The 24,519-nt window shown below is 35.3% G+C and overlaps 2 protein-coding genes across 2 annotated transcripts; one reads left to right on the top strand and one right to left on the bottom strand.

Annotated features, from left to right (window-relative positions):
* Nucleotides 1-1,071: 1,071 nt before the first annotated feature.
* LOC144447531 (uncharacterized) lies at nucleotides 1,072-5,207 on the bottom strand. Its single transcript, XM_078137578.1, has 2 exons — nucleotides 5,106-5,207; nucleotides 1,072-4,124 (listed from the first exon to the last, which is right to left on the bottom strand). The coding sequence occupies exon 2, from the start codon at nucleotides 4,061-4,063 to the stop codon at nucleotides 2,546-2,548; it is 1,518 nt and encodes a 505-aa protein (XP_077993704.1). The 5' UTR covers nucleotides 4,064-4,124; nucleotides 5,106-5,207; the 3' UTR covers nucleotides 1,072-2,545.
* Nucleotides 5,208-14,883: 9,676 nt separating this feature from the next.
* On the top strand, nucleotides 14,884-24,519 carry LOC144447014 (MARVEL domain-containing protein 1-like). Its single transcript, XM_078136873.1, has 5 exons — nucleotides 14,884-14,977; nucleotides 17,087-17,290; nucleotides 19,752-19,919; nucleotides 23,323-23,421; nucleotides 24,258-24,519. The coding sequence occupies exons 1-5, from the start codon at nucleotides 14,969-14,971 to the stop codon at nucleotides 24,465-24,467; spliced, it is 690 nt and encodes a 229-aa protein (XP_077992999.1). The 5' UTR covers nucleotides 14,884-14,968; the 3' UTR covers nucleotides 24,468-24,519.

Here is a 24,519-nt window from a genome sequence, read left to right as displayed (position 1 = left end):
ATTTCATTTTGTTTACTAATATGCTTATAACTAATATAAGTTTGAGGAAGGGGTTTCGATTTTTAGTCTATTTGTTGTCTTTCGGACATGGTAGTTTTCGTTTAATATTTTGTTTTAATATATTCTTGTAACTGTTTTGTTTTGTTCTATCTTCTCTGAACACACAGGGGACCAAGGAACCGTGTGACAAACAAAACAAAACTATATAGTGCATGCTTTAATGATAAGTGCTGGGGGAAAAAACAGGAATTTATACTTGTATTAAACACATTTGCGCCGCCAAAGAATACATGAGAATAAGGTTTCCAAATTTGCTCATTTCTGGTGCATTGTGACAATTTTTTTTTTTTTTCACTTCTGTCTGTTATGACAATTTTTTTTCTCATGCCACTACAGGATCAAAATCTTTTTTTTTCTGGTTCACCTGGAAACAATTTTTTCTCTCAAAATCCTCCATACCCCCCCCCCCCGAAATCAAATGGTTCTCTCCTTATTCTTCCTTGTCGGTGGTGCCAGCGATTCGACTGAAGTCGTCAAATGACAACACTCATTAACGACTTGCTCCGCTCCCTACAAGAGCGCCCTCAACGTGCCTCTCTATACGTTGTAATTCTTCAAATGTTTTATGAGTTTGTTATCTTTTTTTTTTAGTTTTGTAGCGGGAAATCTCCTCAACAATTTTTTTCCCGGTTAGTAGTAGTCTCCCATTTTTTTAATTTCGTAAAAGCGGAAGTAATGATGTGGATAGCAAATTAAAAGCTAACCACTCTAACCATTCAACCATCATGACTCCACAACCAGCAATGTACAGATTACAAGCCAACCACCCTAACCATTCAACCATCATGACTCCACAACCAGCAATGTACAGATTACAAGCCATCCACTCTAACCATTCAGCCATCATGACACCACAACCAGCAATGTACAGATTACAAGTCAGCCATTATACCATTCAACCATCATGACTCCACACATACACACGTTGTTGCTTATAAAAATGAGTCACACCATAAATTTTTAGCAAAAATCTTTTAGAAATTTTATTAATCATCCACTGTTAACACTTGAACATTTTTTGTGATGTTTCCCTGCAGTCATTTCTCTAACTTTAAAAAATTCTTCCAGTAACTTAACTGAACAATTTGAAATACTACAGAAACTGTTTTTAAGATATTTAACTTTGCAACTTTAAATGTCATTGAATCCAATAACTTTGTAATTTAGTTTCGAAAACTGTTTGATAAATATGACTGAAACAGTGAAAGCTTGTATAGTTACTGTGTAGTCAGTTTCTACAATCTCTCTACACATATAGTCAAATGGACAAATTCTACTGAAAATCTAGCTATATCTCCTGCTGCTGGGGAAAGGCTGAACAGTGCATGTCAGTAGTAATCCATCACACACTGACAGACGGTTGTATTCGGTTACTTCATTCAGTTTACTACAAACTCAACTTCCAGTTTGAATGTACTAGTAAGTGATGTGAGAACACAATAACGTCATCATGTTTGCATAAACGCTCCAATAGCATAAACTATCACTGTTGGTGGTGAAAATGGAATCGTGTGCTAGAAATCCATGCCACAATGCCCAACTTCTGGTCTAAAAACGTCCTGTAAACAGCACTCCTAGTGGCCAAACCTTGAAATCTTTTATCTTTCTGACAACTGGAATATGGTGTATTGTACCTAAAATATTGTCCTACACACTGCTGGCATTTCATAACAATATATTTTAACAGCAAGTCATAACTTAATGATATGAATTAGCCCAAATACACTACAGGAGAAATTTGGCATCAGCTTTACATGTATTGATACATGTCAAGCTTAAAAGGTACTCAAAGTTTCTTTCTCCAATAGGGAACTTGCAATCCAGACTGAACATGCTCAGATGCAAAGTCTATGGGATTATCTGTGGTTATCGTAATACCTAATCTGGAGCTACCGAAAAATAAACCTCCCACAATGGTCAGGGTGACTATGAAATGATTATCTGTGGTTAAAAACAATGTAACATTATTGTTTACAATGCTAATTGATTAGTATTTATTATCACTTTTCCCATGATACAACATTCACCATGGCAGGTTTGCAAGTTCCCAATTCTCATTATACTCGGAATGTGAAATTTCTTCATGATGCTATTAACTTCATCTTGTTGCAGCTCATGATATGGATTTGGGCACATGATTGAAAATTAGTGTTGCCGGGGAAAATTTGTGTTGAGTGTGTTCCTTTGAAATATATGGTCATTAATATCCACCTTTTATACTCTTATTAACAAAAATAATCTAGTAAGACTGCATGGTTTCTTACAGAATACCCCAGTGTTGTAAATATTATACATGTAGTTCAAAAGTTATCCCAATTATTGTGTATGTACCAGTGATTACTTGCACTGCACCACATACTATGGTATTTGCATCCCATTGTATTATGCAAATGATATGCAAATGAATATGCTGTCATTCCTTGTACATGAAACTACACAATGGCACAGTATGGTTTTTTTTAAATGAATTTTGTCATTTCAGTCATCAGACTTCAATGTTCACTTTCTGTACATGTTTTCTTATGTGTATTCTTAAACTACTTTTGTGTCTAAAATATTGACTGCATTCACTGCACTGGAACGGTTTCTCATTTGTGTGGATCCTCATGTGTTCACTAAGGCCATGTTTCCGTTTAAAAGACTTTCCACATTCCTTACACATGTAAGGTTTTTCATTTGTATGTACCAACATATGTGCCTTAAGACCATTACTTTGATGACAAGCATAACCGCAAACCTTGCAAACATATGGTTTTTCCTGAGTATGAATCCTTATATGCAGTGTATAGTTGCCAGAGTGATGGAAAACTTTCCCACACTCTTGACAAACTTTCCTGTATTCACCACTGGACAATGAAGATGTCTTAGGAGCGTGGGTCTTCACCATGTGTATTTTTAAGGCATCATTTCTCTGAAAACTTAAATCACAATGTAGACAGTGGAAAGGTCTTTCATTTGTGTGGATTCTGACGTGATGTTTCAGTGTAACATTTCTGAGAAAACTTTTGCCACATATGCCACAAATAAACGGTCTGTGATTCTTGTGACTCTTCATGTGCCGATTCAGACCTCCAATTTGAGTAAAACGCTCATCACATTCTTTGCATACAAATGGTTTTTCATCTGTATGCACCATCCTGTGTCTTTTTAGTTCATATGTGCGAGGAAAAACTTTACCACACTCATCACAAGCAAACTTTTTCTTATCTACATGTTCTTCACTTTTAAGCTTATGAGTCTCTGTATCTTTCTTCGAGACATCACTTGTATCAAAGTTCTCTGTCTTAGGCTGGTGAATCTTCACGTGCGTCTTCAAGACATCACTTCTAACAAAACTCTTACCACACGTTTTACAAACATGTGGTTTCACATTTGTATGACTCTTAATGTGTCTGCTCAGATGACTTCGTTGAGTAAAACTTTTACCACATTCAGGACAAGGGAAAGATTTTCCATCCACTTTGACTCTATTTTGAGATTTCAATTTGTCATTCTCATTCAACATTTCACTTAGCTTATTGCAATGAGATAATTCTTTGGATGTGTGGTTCCCACTGTGATCATTTAGATGAAACTGTTTCCCATTCTCTCCACATGCAACATTTTTTTCAGTACTATCTACCCTTGCAAAGTTTTCTTCTTTTACCACGATCTGTTCAGAACTTGTAATAGTACGATCATTAACAACTTTCCAATATTTCTGTGCCATTTCATTGTTATCTTGAACAACTTCTTCTCCATAATCTTCAGTTTTCACATTAACTTCCTCATATTTCACAATAGCATTTTGACCGTCGACATGAATCTCCATCTTTCCAAACTCTTCAGATTTCACACTTTCTTCTTCAACTTTTCCATGTTTCTTCTGATCCAAAACATGAATATCCTCCTCAAACTTTTCCACCTTCACGGTAATTCCACTGAAGTTGTCAAGTCTATGCTGGCGATCAGAGGAAATTTCCATCTCTCCAGATTCTTCAATTTTGGCAGATACTTTCTCCATCTAAAGACACTTCTGTTGATGTCTGTCAATCAGGGAATTGGTACTTTGCAGTAGCCTAGGCCTACAAATACACATAAATTAATAAAGCAAAAAATATACTTCTTGGGAACAATCAAGTGACATGAAGGTTTCCAAAATGGATTCCGAAACGTTTACATCATAGGAGCAAAAATAATAGTTCCTGGCTACGGATCACCCATAGCTTTACTTTCCTTAAATAAAACACAATCTGACAATAAAGTATGCATACATTATACACAAACTAATGCTATACAGAACATAGTAGTATTGATGTGTGGACCTGCATTCCCTCCACTTTAGTTTGATCATGTTGATGACAATACATTAAAAAAAGCATTACTATTATTAACATCATATTGGAATCTGTTTATAATCCCTGCGGCCCTGTGTATAGTCTAGAAGCTGGTTTTGAATCTGACGGTCTTGCAATTCACTATGTTGAGAGATCTTAAGATTTCAAAATCAAAGGATAGCTTCTAGACTACCATGTGTACATAGTATATGCATAGACCCTCCACCCACGGGTCTATGGTATATGGTACCCTGGGTTTACCCGTAAAATCCACTCTGTCATCGATGGCGTTCAGTCTTTGTTCTATAAAATCACCCATAATTAGAGAGATCAACATATCTTACCATCATTCCCTGATGAAAATATTATTTCAAATGTAATAAAGACAAAACAAGACTAAATCTAACAACATAAGCGACGGCCTCTCGCGCAATGCATCTTGGAACCGGAAAATCGACTATCGCCCTCACTAGCGACATTCGGTCGCCTTCACAGTAAGCAGAATAACCCAAGGGATCGGGATCTAGCAGCAAGACTATCCAAGATCTAGTCCTGCTTACAGACGATGGACTCGTTTCTGATATTGAAATTCACGTGATCCCGAAGGAGAGGGACAATGTCAGAATCGACTCCGTAGTACGTGTTTGCGATCCTGCTTTCGATCTATGTACTATGTACTCCTATCTTTCTGGAATGTATCTAGTTTTTGACAACAGATAAGATACTTACCTAAGGAAGGACAAGCACTCCTGTTGGGATGTACAGATTTAGGCTAGATTGTGGCAAGAATGCCGCGGCAGACGCGACGACATCGACACGAGCAACTTAGGAATTGAAACAAACCTTTGACCTTAGAAACACACATGGTACGTAGAGGGCGGCCTTTTCAATATCGACACGTTACTCTGTTACTCCCACAGACCACACTTGTGATCCGAAATATGTTGAAGAAGATAATAAATTTTCGATAATATTGACATATTTGGCCGATAATACGTGAAAGAGGTAAAAACTAGTTTCTAGGATCGCGTAAGTCCATACACCGCGTAATATACAACATGAAATATGCACCAGTAAATGAAAATACCACTTCACATGTAAATGTAATAATGTTATATAAATGTAAATTGTACACGCAATATACAGGCCTTTATACTATTGAAATAATATACTATAATATACACTATATATATAACGGGAGTTTTGCCGGTGGTACTTTCAAATTCGGTTGGAGGGATTACAAACATGTTAGCGGACTCGGTTATTTTCACAAAACAGATCTATACGTGATATTTGTTGGATTGTGATATATTTGTCGTTGTCGATGTTGCCTGTCAAGCGCTGCTACTGGTACTCTGCATAAAATAACAGTGTCCATACATACACTATAAGAGATTTCTTTACAAATAGATGTGGGTTTTGCAAAGCGAGATCTCACATTGGGGTATAATCCATAGCAGAGCTTTCTCTTGGCATGTACTATCGTAGAAGACCATTTAGAGGCATACAATTTCACATTTATAGGCAAGTTATCGAAAGCAGTAGTGTACACATGTTATTGGTTATGTATCTGTGTACGACTCAAATAATGTTCAGAAGTTTAAATTTTCCAATTAGAAACTTATCAATGTATATTTTAAGGCTTTTTAGAGCCGTAGAGTCTTTGTCTAATAACTAAACACTTTATTTGAAATTAGATGTATTACCTGTATGACTTATATACATTTATGTCGAAGTGTAACTTCTTTGCATATGGGCCGGAGGCCTGGGAACGCAAATAAATACTACTTTGGCTTCTGCATATATATTAGATTACGAATTTTAATCATTACTAGTGTGCACCCAAACCTTTCCCACATTTTTTTCACGTTAAATATACAGGAATATAATGAGGTGAATAAACACAAATGGGTATTTGTTCTTGTGTATATTTTATTTTTAAGTGACATTGTACCGATCTAAGATCAATAAATGATTTCGTTGAAGGGATCGGTGTAGTGTTATCTCTGGATGTATATGCTACGAGGTTCGACACGTCTTCACTCTCCGTGTCGAACTTCGTAGAATATACATCCAGAGCTAGTGCAGTGTATGCTGAGACCTGGTCTACAATCACACCGACATCAGACTGTGGACAAACAGAACCTGTTACAAACAGGGAAAGTAAACAAATGAATTGGGTTAATAACACTTGGCACAGCATGTTGGAAATACAGAGAGATAAGTATTACAGTCCATCATTTGATAAGAATAGTTGTATGGCCTCTTTACATTCACACAAAAATTAGAAGTTTCCCTGGCATTTCATGCGCACATAAAGAGGCCATAAAACTGTTCTTATCAAACCATGATGTGTGATAGAAGTCCCTGCTGTTCCAACATGTTGTGTCAAGTGTTATTAATCCAATTCGTTTGTTTACTTTCCTTGTTTGTAACAGGTTCTGTTTGTCAACGGTCTGATGTCGGCAGTTGTACTGTACCTCAGGTCTGAGACTGTACACGTGACTGTTAAATTATAGAAACAGCCTGGCTGGAGCAAGGCTGTTGCGTAACAGACTGACTCAACTTTCGAATAACGTCACCACACACACGTGACAGTTAACAATAGTGCTTCGGCGTTGGTGCATACGAGGAGACAGGGTACAATACACCGGTAGCGTTTACAAATCCTTCAAAGGGTGTGAGGCGAAAAGAACCGTGCGTCAAACCCTGTGATCGTACACCGCATAGTAAATATAACACAGAACTGTGGTAGTCTTGTACCTGTACAGACCTAGAGACCAACAGGTTGCGCCTACATCTACAAAGAAACACTACTAGACAATGGATAAGGTGAGTTATGACGCTACGTACACCGAACCATAAGTAAACTACCATAATATAAACTAAGATCGATAAGTAGAAAGACAAGGTGGGAGATAGGACAGATATAAATGCGCATACGGTGGTGATATTTTTTTAACTTAGTGTTCGGAGCATTTGTGACTATTTGAAGTTTGACAGCTGACCGTTTGTTTGAGTGACTGTCTACAGTTAGGTTCGTGTAATCATATCTTCATTGCAGTGTAAATCGAACAAGATGGTCACTTTCTGCACAAGGCTGTCAAAACGAGCTGTCGTTGAATAAACGTTGAGAAGTGAACTTAGTAAACGTTCTTTTAATTTGAAATATCTGAACCTCCTTTCTCTCGCCAATGTATCTATGCTATACGGTCCTAAAAGTTCGCTTTCAAAATCTGTCTTGCAAATTGCGAATCGGTGAAGACGTTTCCTCGGATAATAACGTGCGGTAGATATAGTCATAGACCCTACACGAATATAACGACCACTGACTAAATGGCTGTAAATTTATTTGTGAGAAGAATGAAAAATTTCCAGTGGCGAAAGAACAGCGTCGAATCTAGTCTTAAATTTGTGAGAAAACTTCATCTCAGCAGTAACGTTTAAACTCTAGAAAATGATAGGGTCTCCTCACGAAAACTTATAGCGCTCCGTCTATAAAACGACGACTGCACTGTGCACTATTACTAATTCCATGGTGAGTTTTGAAGTTGAATACTTTCCCTGAATAATCTTGGCATATGTTGTAAGCATTGGAGATGGTATGTTGGCGTATTAACGAGGTATCGAACAATGAGCTAATAAACTCGATTGAATTATCGTCCTGGTGTATAGTTTGATATTGAGTTCACTCATAGACCTGCCATCAAGTGGAGGAGGGTCTATGGTTCACTTCAGAATCTATCAACCAAGTTAAACAACACCGACCAGTATAGGAATACAAATAGTGCGTTGTCGATTTGTTTGGAGACACTTGTTGTGAAATGTAGAAGATTGTGGATACTTTTTTGCATCTAGACATCGCAAACAGGGGAAGCCTTTGAAATTCAAGATATGTATTTCACGCCTGATAGTATTCCCGGCCTGTTTTAGTGCACGGAATTCGACCCCATCCATGACACTTAATAGCTAGCATTATTTGTAATCGATAAGTTATATTATGCAACCACAAAGTCGCAAATTCAATTGTTTTGTCTTTCAACTACATTGTCATAAAGCACGATTACGGATTGAGAAACGTTCAATGGGACGGGACGGTCATGAGCAGTGTCACGGTGTGAATTGTGTGCATCTCGGAGTACCATATGGATCACAGTCCAGACAATGCATGCATTACGTTAGACCATAGAATGGGTTTGTAATGATTGTACTATCATTAATGTACGAGTGATCAGTGATAAATCAATGATTGAAAAGTACTGTTAAAAAAATAAATTGTAAACTGAATGTGAACATAAACTATTTTATTCTTTACATCTGCTCGTGGTTGTCATTCAGTGTTTTAGCTGTATCTCGAACCTTTTCTATATAATTATATTGCACAGTACTTGAGGTTTTTCATTAAAAAAAGACAATTCTAACTACATCAACATTCCTTGTAAATGATGCCCAATCTGATGTAAATATAATGTGATGAAAGTGGCTAGACGTCTTCTAGTTCCTGACGACCGTATTCCAATGTTATACATTACTATAACTTACTAATGTGTGAAGATAACGTACTGTGGCAAACGTGCTTTTTCAGTCACTGCTCCCAGGCCGTGGAACTCTCTGGATTCGTCTATTCGCAATGCACCTTCTCTGTCTTCTTTCAAAGCACAAATTAAAACACACCTCTTTCGAAAAGCATATTTCTCCAGCATGGCTCAGTGAATGTATTTTATTAATGGTTGACACAATGTGTCAGTTTTATTGAACCATTTTTATAGTTTATTTTTTTGTATTCTCCAATCATTTAATGCATATTTTTATTATGTGAAGCGCATTGAGATTTTTATGCAATTATGTAATGCGCTATATAAGAAATAAATATTTATTATGATTATTTATCATTGTAAAATCGGAATACGGTCGTCAGGAACTAGACTATTATTTATTTATTTATTTATTTATTTATTTATTTATTTATTTATCTATCTATCTATCTATCAAATTGTATTATACAGTCGCTTGTTTATTTTACTGTTTTCACATCCTATGAGTTTGCTGTTAATTTCAGGATCATCAAGCCGAAACAGGGACTGAATATGCTGTGTATGACTCTGAGTATGGGTCAAATAAAACCCCAGCAGAGCAAAGCTCAACGCAACCAACAACGAACGCCAATGATTTTCCCCAATTTGGCAATGAACAAGAAAATAGCTCTAGTGCTGGCCAAACTTCACATAATGTAAATTTTAAGTTTATAAAATCACCAGCTGGTATCCTGAAGGCTGTTGAAATGGTAAGTAGAAATTGTCAAATTTTGAAAAGTGTACGGGTCTTCTTTCAAATAATTTAAACCTGCACTACAGCTGCAACTGTGACTGACTAGTGGTCAATATTATATGTAATTAAGTAGTGTAGTGGCAAGTTAAAATTTTGGTTTTGAATCTGTCACCATATTAAAACTGTACTAGTTATAACTGGAAAATATTTTTTTTCGATCAAACACAATACATTCACTGACAATTATTAAATTACCAATAATTAGACATTGTTACATATTAACATTATCCATAAGAAGTACAGAAACAGGTTGAAATTGTGATCCTCGTTGAGGGCGCCGATTTTTGGGTGCGGACCGAAAATAAATTTGATTTGATTTATCGACTATACACAGTAAAGCACTTTCTCTATGTGCTACACTCCTTTATAGCAGTCATATTACAACAAGTAACACTGAAGTAAAAACACTTTCTCTATGTGCTACACTCCTTTACAGCATTCATATTACAACAAGTAACACTGAAGTAAAAACACTTTCTCTATGTGCTACACTCCTTCATAGCATTCATATTACAACAAGTAACACTGAAGTAAAAACACTTTCTCTATGTGCTACACTCCTTTACAGCATTCATATTACAAGTAACACTGAAGTAAAGCACTTTCTCTATGTACTACACTCCTTCATAGCATTCGTATTACAACAAGTAACACTGAAGTAAAAACACTTTCTCTATGTACTACACTCCTTCATAGCATTCGTATTACAAGTAACACTGAAGTAAAAACACTTTCTCTATGTACTACACTCCTTCATAGCATTCGTATTACAACAAGTAACACTGAAGTAAAAACACTTTCTCTATGTACTACACTCCTTCATAGCATTCGTATTACAACAAGTAACACTGAAGTAAAAACACTTTCTCTATGTACTACACTCCTTCATAGCATTCATATTACAAGTAACACTGAAGTAAAAACACTTTCTCTATGTACTACACTCCTTCATAGCATTCGTATTACAAGTAACACTGAAGTAAAAACACTTTCTCTATGTACTACACTCCTTCATAGCATTCGTATTACAAGTAACACTGAAGTAAAAACACTTTCTCTATGTACTACACTCCTTCATAGCATTCGTATTACAAGTAACACTGAAGTAAAAACACTTTCTCTATGTACTACACTCCTTCATAGCATTCATATTACAAGTAACACTGAAGTAAAAACACTTTCTCTATGTGCTACACTCCTTTACAGCATTCATATTACAAGTAACACTGAAGTAAAAACACTTTCTCTATGTACTACACTCCTTCATAGCATTCGTATCAAGTGTAAAAGTATACTATTTCAGATGGTTTATTTACAAGCCTAACATGTGACCATTCTAATGTGGTCAATTAGCAAATGAAACAGTATACCTTTACACTTAATATGGATGTTATAAACAATTGTGGTACATAAGAAAATGTTTTACTTTGGTGTCATGGGGTTGTACATCATCTGCATTCATTTGATAGCACAAAATGTTTGTCGTCGTTTTTACGCATTCATTTTCTCAGTAAACAACACGGCATAACAACCCCCCCCCACCTACCCTCAATATAGCTGCTGACATACCATTCATATGTAAGAAGATAGAATAATCACCCTTCGCTTATGTTTTCTCTATACCAGGTACTTGGTTTGCTTATATTCGCTTGTGTGGTTGGATATATACCAAGAAACGGCAATGGATGGGTATTTTTCGTCTTGATCTCAGTCTGGTCTCTCACTATCATCAACTATGTTTTATTTGTTCTAGAATACTCACAAAAACTAACATTTGTACACTGGGGTTGGGAGGTAAGCATTTCTCACTTTTATATGTACAGTTTAAACAGTACGTGACTCGTAAATTAACTGCATTTACAAGGAATTAGTCTGTAAGGTACGCCGTGACAGGGCGCCCTCACACATCGGCCAACCCGGGCCTGTGTGAGAGGAGGCTGGTGAGGGCGAAACGTCACGACGTGTCGAACAAGGCATTAGTACACACCAAGACCACTGCGCATGTATCTGTTGCTTCCTTATATATATATATATATATATATATATATATATATATATATATATATATATATATATATATATATATATATATATATATATATATATATATATATATATATATATATATATATATATATATATATATATATATATATATATATATATATATAGTGAAACGTCACTTTGCATAAATAATTTGAAGAAAGTGATTATTTTTGTTTGCTCACTTTCTTTACAAGTCATTTCCTGTACGTACAGTAGCAAAAAATGTACACATTTTTAACTTTTGTTTCCGTTTATTGAGTTACAAACGTTGACTTAGTCTGTCTAACTTTGTACATACTTTACATACATGAAACACAAAGTAAAATTCAAAATTAAAGTCCCAAATATATGCTCACTTCTGCTCTAAATGTTCATTTTAACGATTTAAATTCACACCTATTCATAAATCAGTCGCACAAGAGAAATGACAGCAAATAAACGTAATCTTTAAATCCTTACGAATTTGTTCCTAATTTCGAAGGAAAATAAGGTCAAAAATATTTTCAGTTACACGGTAAATGTACTAATAGTCTCCCTATTGGCTTAGTGTTCATCAAACTATTCGCAATCACGTCTTGGCGCTTTCCACAGAAAAGAACACTATTGTGTTTATAATTTCTTTATTGACACCCATACATACCCCTTCTTTGGATCACATATCCAAAATATGGCATACATAAATGGCAATATACTTTTTTATATTTGTGAAATGTACCAGAACGTGTTGATTTAGTGTGATTTTAATATCAAGCAAGATCGCGTCTATTAAAAAATGCGTTATTTAAAATGAGTTCATCCACACAAATTTTCATTTGGTTTCCTTTTCATCAGGAGTTGATATTCAATGGTTTAGCAGCAGTCTTATTCCTAACGGCAGCAATCACAGAATCCGTGATTGCCAGAAATGATGGCGCTCTTGTAGCTGCATGTGTAAGTATAAATTTTTTGTTATATTAGCCAAGTCAAGGTTTAAATTTGGTTTCAAATCTCGTCTGACGGCCTCATCTGGCGATTTTGATTGACATGGTGTTCGTCACAAAATCGAGACTGCTCGGCCTTTCAACAGCCTGACTGCTATTGATTATTCATTGATAAATGGTTGAATAATGGAATACAGCACAACACCATTGGCTATCTGTAAACTGCAGGAGGACCGACAGGGCGTTGCAAAGTCAACCAGTCAAGCATAATTACGCATTATCGCGAGATTTCGTTGTCACGCGAGATAACCCTTTTTATTAGAAAACTTATTTAAGTCAAGAAATTTGAGGTGAAAAACGACTTGGTCAGTTTAGTTTTGTACACAGCGACATTTTAGCATATCATTCTAAACACGAATGCTCAAAATATACATTTTGTATTAACTTAAAATAAAATTAACCATTGATGATAATAATTATCTTAAATTGTGAATTACATGTATCTGAATTTCACTATACTTCTATATCTGTGAGTCCATCCCGGGGTTTATAATTTCATGTAGTAATAACATCAATATAGTTGCTTCGTTTTTCAATATGTTACGCGCATCCACTTGTTCTTGAATTTGTAGATTTTTCTGTGGGTCAACACAATATTGTATGCAGTGGGATCAGTGCTGGCCTTTCGGAAATTAACTGGAAGGTTACCATGGGAACGGACCAGTACAACAGCTGGCAGTGGGTCGTCATGGTCAACGGAACAACAAACTAGTAACCCACCAGCAAATATGGAAGTCCCACCCGCGTACGAAACACCAAAGTATTAAAGTTATATATAGTGCATACCTAGTCAGCCAAAATATCAGGCCTGTTTGTTCTTTCCACAAAACACTTTCCGGGTTTTTTTTATCCGACGCGTTAATCGGTACATGGGCATCGGCCATTTCCTATATTGTTCGGATTTTCCCGAAATGTAATTTTCTTTGAGAGTTCCAACAAGCTGTTTTCACTGTAAATAAACGAAAACGTTTGGGGTAACGTGTTTCCAGTACTTACCCATGTTTAATACCAGCTTCTCCCACGCGTGGTACATGGCGCATGACAGCAATAGATCAATCCATTTATGTGTCTGTTATTTGACATTTTTGCGCCATGATTTCTGAAAACTATGGCGTTAGAAATTTCCTTACAATTGTTTTGCTTCTTAATGTTAACACTTGATACTGTTTTACCATAGGAAGCCCTTTTTAATTGCAAAGTATTTATTTTTTCGTGGTATTTACAGCCTTTTGCTGTCTTTCAATAACATCTCTTTATTTGTTGTGTCTATTTCATTGATTTAACTTTTACTGTATGTTTTTTTCGGTGCTGTGTTTAGTCTTTTGTGTATCTGATGTAGCTGTCATTGTCAGTTTGGTTGAATACCCACTAGAATGTATTAGCACTTATTAGCTACTTTGCTCACCAAGTATGGATAAAATACTAGTAATAAATACTAATTCGTCATTGATTACCACATGACATGTGCGGTTATATGTATTCATATATATGGCAACGTAGTTATGGGGGGGAGAGAGAGAGAGAGAGAGAGAGAGAGAGAGAGAGAGAGAGAGAGAGAGAGAAGGAGAGACAGACAGACAGACAGACAGACAGACAGACAGACACTGCAGGCATGCAGGCAGACAGACAGACAGACAGACAGGAACGAACGAACACCTAATGTCGAGAACACCAAATGTTAAAAGTTAACTATTGTTGAAAACGTCGATATTTTAATCAGATTTTATTAGTAGGGATGGGTAACTTTGGCTTAACATAGTAACAGATTCCAGCATCACAAATATTAGATTTACAAAAACGTTACCACGGTGATCACATTACACATAATAGTCCAATAATATTATCGCAAATATCAATGATCAAGAAGTGTTTGTCAGTTGGCAAAATATACACCCTACCAGTTAAAGTCAATTACTTATTTACATGTTCAAAGTCTAAAGATAAGTTGCCAATGCATGCAATGTGACGATGATACACAGTGCGATAATCTGCTGTGCATGACTCACTGCGATGACTGTGACATCATCAATGGTCAGCTGACCGTGAACAGATCTGTACAGGTGTGTGTGTGGTCGAGTGAGTACGAGTGTCCAGCTTTACATGAACAGATCTAGACAAGTGCCGTTCTGCGTATAGTAAATTGCGACCTCTCGCTGGCCACTATACACATCACAACGTTGTCCACTCGTAGTAGAAAACGACATCAAAGCAACCTGCAATATTTGGTACAAACTAGAAATGGACACGGTAAGTCTTGCAAACTTCTTCAGCTGATCTCTTCAGGCTTATGTCACTGATAAGAAAAACCCAGGGAAGGTCCAAGATGTCTTTCCCACAGTCACTTGTGAGCTAATATTCCATTCCAGGATTGTGATATTCTAGTCTAGGATGATCATAATACAAAATAATGACGTTATTATAGGTATTTACGATATTCAAAAAATATCGTTACGGGTCACTTTTTCATTATCCGAAACAGTGACCCGTAACGGTATCGTATCGTAAATACCTATATTAACGTAACGTCATTATTTGGTATTATGATCATCCTAGTCTAGAATATACTGTATCACCATTCTGGAATGAAATACATGTATTAGTTCACAAGTGACTGTGGTCTTTCCCCAAAGTTAATCCAGTACTTGCTAGCAGAATGACATGTTTGCTACCCGAAAGAATCTAGTGACCAATTATTCCATTTTTCTGAAAAACTGTTCGTAGTACAGGTGACCCTAGTCTAGATTCCAACTGTGGTCTAAACACACCACAGCTGAGACTAAGGTCACCCCTTTTCGTACAAACTATCTATAGGAAAAAAACAAACACAGAACAAAGTATCGTTGCCTGGGGTATGATGTCATTGATTAGATTGGATTGGGCGTAACTAACTAATAGCATAATTACTCAAGCGCTCCAAAATAAACCCTTCGGTGTCTGGGTTATTAGTCTGGATGCCAAAGTGGAGGTGCAAATCGTAACGATTCCGTATAGGGACTAGACTAGGGTTATTGTTACGTTGTAGTTCTCAATGCAGTGACTATACGTGTACATGAATACAATGTCTTATCATTTGACTTCGTCATATTGAAAAGTACCGTTTTAATATTCTTTCCATTCCGAAATTAGATATTATAAGAAAAAGTAGTTTTTGGGTTTGTCGTCAAACAGTCAGCTCTTACTTCCAATGAATACACATGTAAATGTTTTGCGGATAAGTTTAAATTATACCCTAAAACTGTGCACCAAATTGTGTAACTACATTATACCGCGCATGGATGTATTAGTCACTAATACATCCATGGTTCGAGGCAAGTAACTAATGTAATGTAATAACGTGTACACGGTAGCACAACATCAACCTACGAAAGGTGCTTTGGCCTGGAAACTGATAAATGTCCCTTTTATCATGTATTGCTATCAGCTCACAGCCGTACTTTCATGATATGGAAGGCCCGTGATGCATACCTGCCACACCATTTACCAAAAACATGACCGTTTCGACAATATTCTTTTGGAACTTACCATAGTCTGTAATACAGACATTCGTGCCACGTTTAGTCAGCACTAATATAATCATCAAGCTTAAGAAGCCTGATAGGGCTGAACAACACGACGTATCTTACAGTCGAAGTTTACCATTGCATGCAATATTTGCTGAGTATTTGAATATTTTCAACTAATTCAACGAACGTTTATACAAATATGGTATAACAAAACGTCGAAGACCGTATACATATATATAGTCAGTCGTCGTCTGCTTGCCTAATTCGACTGGTTGCAAACCCCTATGAGACTGCAAAAGTTTACAAGCCAAACAAGTAGGATATAGCTGATTTAATGCATTTATCATTTTAACATATTTTACGACGTAGATGACACAGGATTGTTTAATTTTTCTGTACAAAAATACATTGCTGTCCTATAGGCCTTGTAGGTTTCATTCGAGTGACCGCTACTTCGAGCCTGTAGGCTCAGAAAAAATCACAGACATGATTTCATTGTTTTCGCACACAATTAATTCTGAATACAATAAAATGTTAACACCATTACGTAATGCTAATATTAAATAACACGTTAATTTGTATATAGCTCCCGCTCACAGGTGACTCTGTGGTCGTTCATGTCGTTGGCCTTTCCCAAACCAAATGAAGTACGCCACCGTGCGCTGACTACTGTTAGGTGAACTGTAGGCGGGGCGTCACCCTTGTTGGACTTGGTTATCAAATATAAACGAACGATGTACCTCGCGCCTAATAGAATAGACAGGGTTGTGTAGCATGAATCGTCTGATAAGTCTTTCATAATATATACATTTCTTGTAATTTCACACTCCAATCGGACCACTTACACCTTCAGGAAAAACCAGCAAACATGGACGAACCGGTGTACGACCCAGCATACACATCATCGCAAGCAAGGGAGCAAACTCCACGACAACAACCGACACCTGCACAATTTGGTGCCGAAGAGCAAAGAACACCAGATGTTATATATATGTCAGTTCCTGTGAACTTGAAGTTTATGAAGTCACCTGCTGGTATTCTAAAAGTAGTTGAAATGGTAGGTGGACAAATAATATTTTATATTCTCAATGTAAATATGATCAAATATTAAATCAATCATATCGATCGTTGATGGTGATGACACCAGTAACTATGTTTTCAAATTGCGCTAAGTTAATTTTGATCCTAAAAATAGATTACACGTGTTTATTCTTGATTAGAATTCGTATTTTAAGATACTTTGAGAATATATCGTCCGAAATCTAGTAGTCTCTAAGGCACTGGGAGAACAAATGAACATCGTATTAGTCATGCCCTCATTTCCGCCTGAGGCCATCTTCGTCACAGTTTAAGCCGTACGGAACGATATCAGCGTCCCATCACACGCTGATATCAATATCACAGACGAATGTAACCAATACAATACACTGAATACATTATGCAAATATCTGTAACACGTATGTCAAGTTAATATACAATAGCTTATCTACAGTAATACAGTAACTTAATTGCAGTATAGGCGTAATGCATATGTCCTGCTTGCAGACATACATTGTCCCCGGCCTACACGAGAGAAGGAAAGGGACATGTCAGAATCGTCCCGACTTACTCTGTTAACAAGCAGGACAAGACCTAATGCAGTTCAATAAAAGCAGATCAAATCAAGGTTTGTTATCTGTGGCACTCTTTACAAAATAATGTCTGGACATCATAACAATATGAAATTATACACAATCCGACTGTGAACCAGTTTTAGAGTACAAACACACCTGAAACCTCTCCCCAACAAACCCATAGCCCCCTCTACCCGCTCTCCCTCATACATTACCACTATACACATGATGCATACTATGTATAGAATGAGTTCAGATATTGTATTCCCAGGCAATCGTAAAATAAGTCCTAAAGTGAGTGAACCAAATACAATGTATTGATTTGTTTTGTTCACCAAGTTTATAGCATAGTTTTATAGTTCATTCTGTCTGGATACCAACCTGGTATCAAATCATCTCTTGAGATTCAATGAAGGACAGAACTAGACTATAGTGTGTTAGACAATTCCACCATGTAACATGTCCAAGCATACACATTGTGAGTTACTGAAGAACACCAGCATCCATCCATATCATGATCTTTAAAATTGTCATCTGTCAAAGTTTTTATATAAACTTTTTCTGAAGATGCCAATGTGAAAACATATTCAGGAAATTTTGACATGATATTAATTACAATTTTCAACTTTGTTATTCACAGTTTTAAGCACCACAGAATCATGTCAACATGTATTATTATTAGAAATAACAACTACAGGATAAGAATCATGAATTTTGTCTTTGAACAACTAGAATTTGATTTACAAGTGTTATGCTTTCCCAGTGTTTATCTCTGAATTTGTGAGTAACTGACACATTACAAAATGGGAAGCACTTCATATATCGTTCACACAGAGATTTATAATGAAACTAGTACCACATTTGTCTCATAATCCATGTCACAATTGGGTATTTATTTGATGAATTTGTCACACAACAATAGCCTGATTACATTTTGTTAATGAGTTTGAACAGAAGTCAAATAGTTAGAAGTATGGAGATTTAATGCATGTCTAATAAATATGATGTAACTCTTGATTAGGAAAAAAGATGTTTTGCGACTGATTGTTGTGCAAGACATCTATGTCAAATTATAGATTTTACAAGGGTATGTAATGCCTGATGTAAAATAAGAATTATATGAAGGAGGATGAAGTGAGATATAACAGGTGTTTGACCATTCTTATTTTATTAAAGGTTTGTCTGTCTCTGTCTGTCTGTCTGTCTGTCTGTCTGTCTGTCAGCAAATTGGGCTAAAAAGCCTGAAATAATGATAAAATCATGAAAGTCTCGTGAAAAATAGTGGATATGGAAACTGACATCAACTAATATAAAACTTGACAATTTAAAACTGTTCTTCTAATCTGTAATGGCTGTATATCTGATGAGAAGAAACTAATAACACAGAGACCATATGGAAAACAACGGAAAACATAAACACTATTCTAAAATCTAGCAGAATTGGAACTATGCAATTTTTTTAGGGCTTAGGACTGTATAATCATTTCATGTCTTTTAGGCCAAAAAAATGATCTGGTTCTGGTCAGGGTAAACTTTCTAAAGTTGTGCGACGATGCGAATTTTTTTTTTTCCTAATTTTTTTTTTTTTGCAAATTAGTAAATACACATTTTTTTGACACTTTACATACTCTGTTCTATCATATTCATCTCTTGAAAAACTTCCTTTTTCTTCGAAGCAGTTTAGGCTTTGTCTTTAAGCAGTCTTGGCATGTAGGGTAGATTTCTGCTGCTTGTTCTCCTGATATCAGGAATAAATAAGGAACGGGAAAGCAAAAATTATCGAGAAAAAAAAAGAATCGATGCGAGGGTATTCAGGGCACGTGCGCGCTGGCCAGAACCAGATACATATTTTTTTTTGGCCTTACATACAGTAAACTAAAACAATTCTCTTGCTTTTTTTTTCAGGTATTTGGTTTAATAGTCTGGGCATGTGTTGTGGGTTATTTATGGAAAGCTGCCAATGGATGGGTCTTCTTTGTCTCCTTCACTCTCTGGCTTCTAACTATTGTCAATTATATTATATTCCTTTTTAATGTTTCACAAAAATTATCATTTGTACATTGGGGTTGGGAGGTAAGCATATTTTATTTGTATATCTTTTAAAGGTCACAAAAAAAAGTTTCCGTCCTTTTCAATTGCTATTAATTGAATTAACTAAAAATAACACTACATTTATTGCCCTATAATCATTCTCACCCAATGAATAATTGATAAATTTACATAAAAATTTAAAAATGAAGTATTGTAAATTATATTTGGTGTTAGTAGAGATATTGATAAGCTCTCAAATTTAAGTGACTTGGGTGATTTAAAATGGTTATAAGGATGACAAATGACATTTTGGATTTTTAATTGATAAAATTTAAAACAACCTTATTATATTTTTCTACTTAGAAATACAATGTAAATGAACATACATCAAGTCCATTTTTACAACTCAATAAATTACAAAAACTAAAAAGTGTGTAAAAAAAAGTTTATTGTACGGAAAATAGCAAACATTTTACACATTTTTCAATGTTTTGAAATTTATTGAATTTGAAACAATGACTTGATATATGTTCTTTCATATTTCCAGGTCGAAAAAATGCAGCAGAGTTGTTTTATCAGTCCAAATTCCCTGATAAATAGCCAATTTTCATCCATATGCCCACTTTAGATTCATGTGTCAGGTCAAATGATTATCAGTGTATACAATCAGACTATTTTAAATTTAGAAATTATCTTATTCAGAGAATCTCTCCATTGTTTGACATCTGTGTAATTCAATATATTGACAGTATATGCACAGAAATATGTGACCTGTCAGTGGTGAGAAAAAAAATAATTTTGAATCAAAATTGCCAAATTTTTTAACAAATTTATTTTATTATTTGAAATGTGGGTGAAATATTGCATGTTACAGATACAGTAGCCATAATATAAAGTCCTAATGGCAAAAACAGGAACGTTTTTTTCATAATTTTTATTTGTAATTTCAAATTATTCTGTTATTTTATCTGCTGAAATGTATATGGTTGCCTCTGGATCAAATTCTATTAATATCCCACTACTTCACAATTTGTTGACAAATATTTTTAGTCAGTTTATAGTGGCCATATAGATAAGGATTTGGTATTTATTTTGGACTTTTAATTCATAAAACAATTTTATCATGGCTCCCTACTTGAAAAATTAATGTGAAACAACATATACCAAGTCCTTGTTTGTAACTCAATAAATGGCGAAAAGATTACTAAATGTGTAAAAAGTTTATTATTGTATGTACAATAACAATTTTTTTTACACATTTATTAATCTTTTGTAATTTATTGAGTTACATGCAAACACAGATTTGGTCATCATATTTCACATTGATTTTTCAAGTAGATGTTCATGATAAAAATTGTTTTATAAATTAAAAATCCAAAATAAATACCAAATCCTCATCCATATGGCTACAATAAAACACTTAATATAAGTTCAACTATTATAATGCTCATGTCAATTAATGTCTTTACATGGTTTAGTGGAGGTACCTATATTAGTGCAGTTGACGCTTTCAGAGAAATTTCTTCAAATTTTAATTATATATACCCTGGTAATATAAATTATATCATTAAACTGTTTGTGTAGAATGCTTAAAATTACTAGGTTGAGTTCTACACTACCAAGTGATGGGTATACTGTGTACAATGTACTACATACCCTTTAATATGCTGTAAAATGACCTTCAAAAACTATTCAGCTTTATGTAATATGCCCCTTAATGCATCCATGGCCAGAAGTCAGATATTTTGCACGAAATACATTTTTACATTTAACTCATGCACGTTTTACATTTTTTAAAGAGAAGTTAGAAATCATTAAATGCAAGCTACCCGGACCATCGCCGAGAAAAAGAATGTATTTCGTGCAACTTTAGAATGTATTAAATGTATTAAATGCAAGGTCCCGTACCGTCTCCCAATACGAGAATATATTTCGTGCAACTCTAGAATGTATTAAATGTATTAAATGCAAGCTACCGGACCATCACCGAGAAATAGAATGTATTTCGTGCAGCCTTAGAATGTAAAAATGTATTAAATGTAAAATAGTAAAGTACAGGCCATAGCTCCCTTAATGATCATCAAATAACCTTGTTGTAAATTGATGACTATAAATTGATAATTCAAATAAAACTATACAATAATAATCTGCTATAATTCCCATGCCTGCACAAATCTAAATTGTGACAATAGTTTTTTTGAGTTTCCCTTCTGAGCATTAGATAGCCATAACTCGTATAAATAGTATTTATATTTATATATACTACGTAACTAGACAATACCCAATACCACCAGCAACTTGTACAATAGCGAATGATGAATGTGAAAAATTGAAAATTTACATGTGCACTAAACTTCATATGCTGGACTCCATCACATAGCCATTTAGGCAATTAATTTGTAAATGAAACATATTGTATAGATATTACTGGCCTAGACTTAATCCATGGAAGATATTACGAGTCGTTAAACAACTTATATAACATCTTTTATATAATAATACCCTGGATTAAGTAAATGCTCTGCTACTAATATTGCACTGAGCACTGTTCTCTCCATGGAGACATTTATGTGGATATTACTGGGGTATGTTATTATCCCATTATTATACATTATTAACTGCAATGAATTGCCTGCAGTGTGTAACTGTATCCAGAGCTGATGTCATAATTATGATGGAAAATAATATCAAAAATTGGATCCATATCCAAAATTAGATCCGCACTGCAAATGTCAGACACTGATATAATCTATGTTAACGTTATGACCACACCATCAAAAGCTAGCTAGCTTTGTGTAAGATTTGAATCTGTTACTACTATACTACAATAGATAAAACCAACCAGGTAATTAACTGCTACATTGTCATGTCAAAATAAGTAATTGGATGACATTGTAATACAGTGAATTTTTTGATTGAAAATATGTTCTCATTGTGTGCGGTTTATACTACAGATCAAATCAACCACCAATGAATTATGTACACAATATGTGTCTTTTCCTGAGTAATTTAACAACATATAATGAATGTAATGAATGTACATAATTATCACAGAGCTGATATTTCTTAAGCAACACTGTGAAATATCAAGTGTGTCTTAGTAACGTGTGTCGTAAAAGAAGCTGTAGTTTACAACAATGCAAATCTTTGCTAAGTTCTTTAGCACCCCCCCCCCCTCCTCCTTGGGTCAGTGCCCAAGGAGGGGGATATTAAAACGGGCTCCATATGTCTTCGTTTGTCAGTGTGTCATGTGCAGCCATATCTCACATGACATGTTAATTAATTTCAAGTATAAATTAAAACATATGATCTTAAATTCTCTCATTGACTGGGATTTAGTTTCAGCTGATTTAATTCTTAATTTGGGAAATGAAACCACACTGTGATTGATATTTGATTGTCATGGTAATATAGATATGTTAAGTTTTATGTTGATTTGTTTCAGGAATTGATATTCAATGGTGTGTCAGCAGTTTTAATTTTCACAGCAGCAGTTACAGAATCTGTCATAGCCAATGGTATCGATACCCTTGTTGCTGCATGTGTAAGTATTAGATGTCCTTTCTGATCAACACAGTGGTATATACATACAGCTTTGCACTGTGACTGCCTCTGTCTCTGTCTCAAGTCTCTCTGTCTCTCTTTCTGTCTCTATCTCTCTCTCTCACACACATGCACACACACGAAATACAATCACAAACCCAAAGAAACACATGCATATACACTCATTCATACACGCGTCACACACACACACACACACACACACACACACACACACACACACACACACACACACACATATGCATGCAGACATACATACATACATACATACATACATACATACATACATACATACATACATACATATACATACATACATATACATACATACATACATACATACATTCACTTAATAGCAAAGAGTCTGTCAGTCACTCTGGTTTTAAAATTATTTTATTGTACTGTTTGTTTTATTATGGCACTGTTTGTTGTATGTAGCATTATTTTTGGGTTCCTGAGTTCAATATCCTGTAGGAGTGAAAAAGCAGTATTTTTGAATCTCTTCTGTTATAAACATTGGACAAATTCACACCTAATAATTACTTTTCATAATAGTAACCATAATTTTTTACAATGATCCTGATCTCTGCGAGTGAATTTCTAGGTGCAAAAGTGAGTGAAATTTTCAGAATTTTAATAATATAGGAAAACTGGACTGATACGGATTATTTGGTAAACAAAAGTAACCAATTTAGGAGACATGTCCTATTCACTGGGATTCACTTGGAGCTTAGTACTCCCCCAACCCCCACCACACTCCCCACTGTTAAATTTTTGAAACTTTAGAAAACTAACTTTTTTCCCCCCTGTTTCTGGCAGGTTTTCCTCTGGTTCAACTTCATTGCATATTCAATAGGGGCAGTTCTTGCATTCCGCCAAGTGAACGGGAAGTGGCCATGGGAGAATCATAGTACTACAGCTGGAGATGGGTCATCATGGTCAACAGAACAACAAACAAGTCAGAGACCCACTGCAGCATCAGTAGAAACTCCACCAGCTTACGACTACGATGCAAATCCCAAATACTAAAGACACAGAAAAGTATAAAGAGCTAATTATATGTAAATTGACATCTCACAGG

The sequence above is a fragment of the Glandiceps talaboti genome, chromosome 16 (assembly GCF_964340395.1).
Source record: "Glandiceps talaboti chromosome 16, keGlaTala1.1, whole genome shotgun sequence".
NCBI classification, from domain to species: Eukaryota; Metazoa; Hemichordata; class Enteropneusta; family Spengelidae; genus Glandiceps; species Glandiceps talaboti.
Note: the sequence above shows the minus strand (reverse complement) of the source record. Positions and strands in the feature narration are given on the sequence as shown.

What these genes read in the sequence shown, in the direction of transcription:
- LOC144447014 (XM_078136873.1), top strand. An exon ending in TTGTACATTGGGGTTGGGAG is followed by an intron (nt 19,920 to 23,322) that starts GTAAGCATATTT and finishes GATTTGTTTCAG; the next exon opens with GAATTGATATTCAATGGTGT. An exon ending in ATACCCTTGTTGCTGCATGT is followed by an intron (nt 23,422 to 24,257) that starts GTAAGTATTAGA and finishes TGTTTCTGGCAG; the next exon opens with GTTTTCCTCTGGTTCAACTT.
- LOC144447531 (XM_078137578.1), bottom strand. Translation starts at nt 4,063, where the DNA reads ATGGAGAAAGTATCTGCCAAAATTGAAGAATCTGGAGAGATGGAAATT.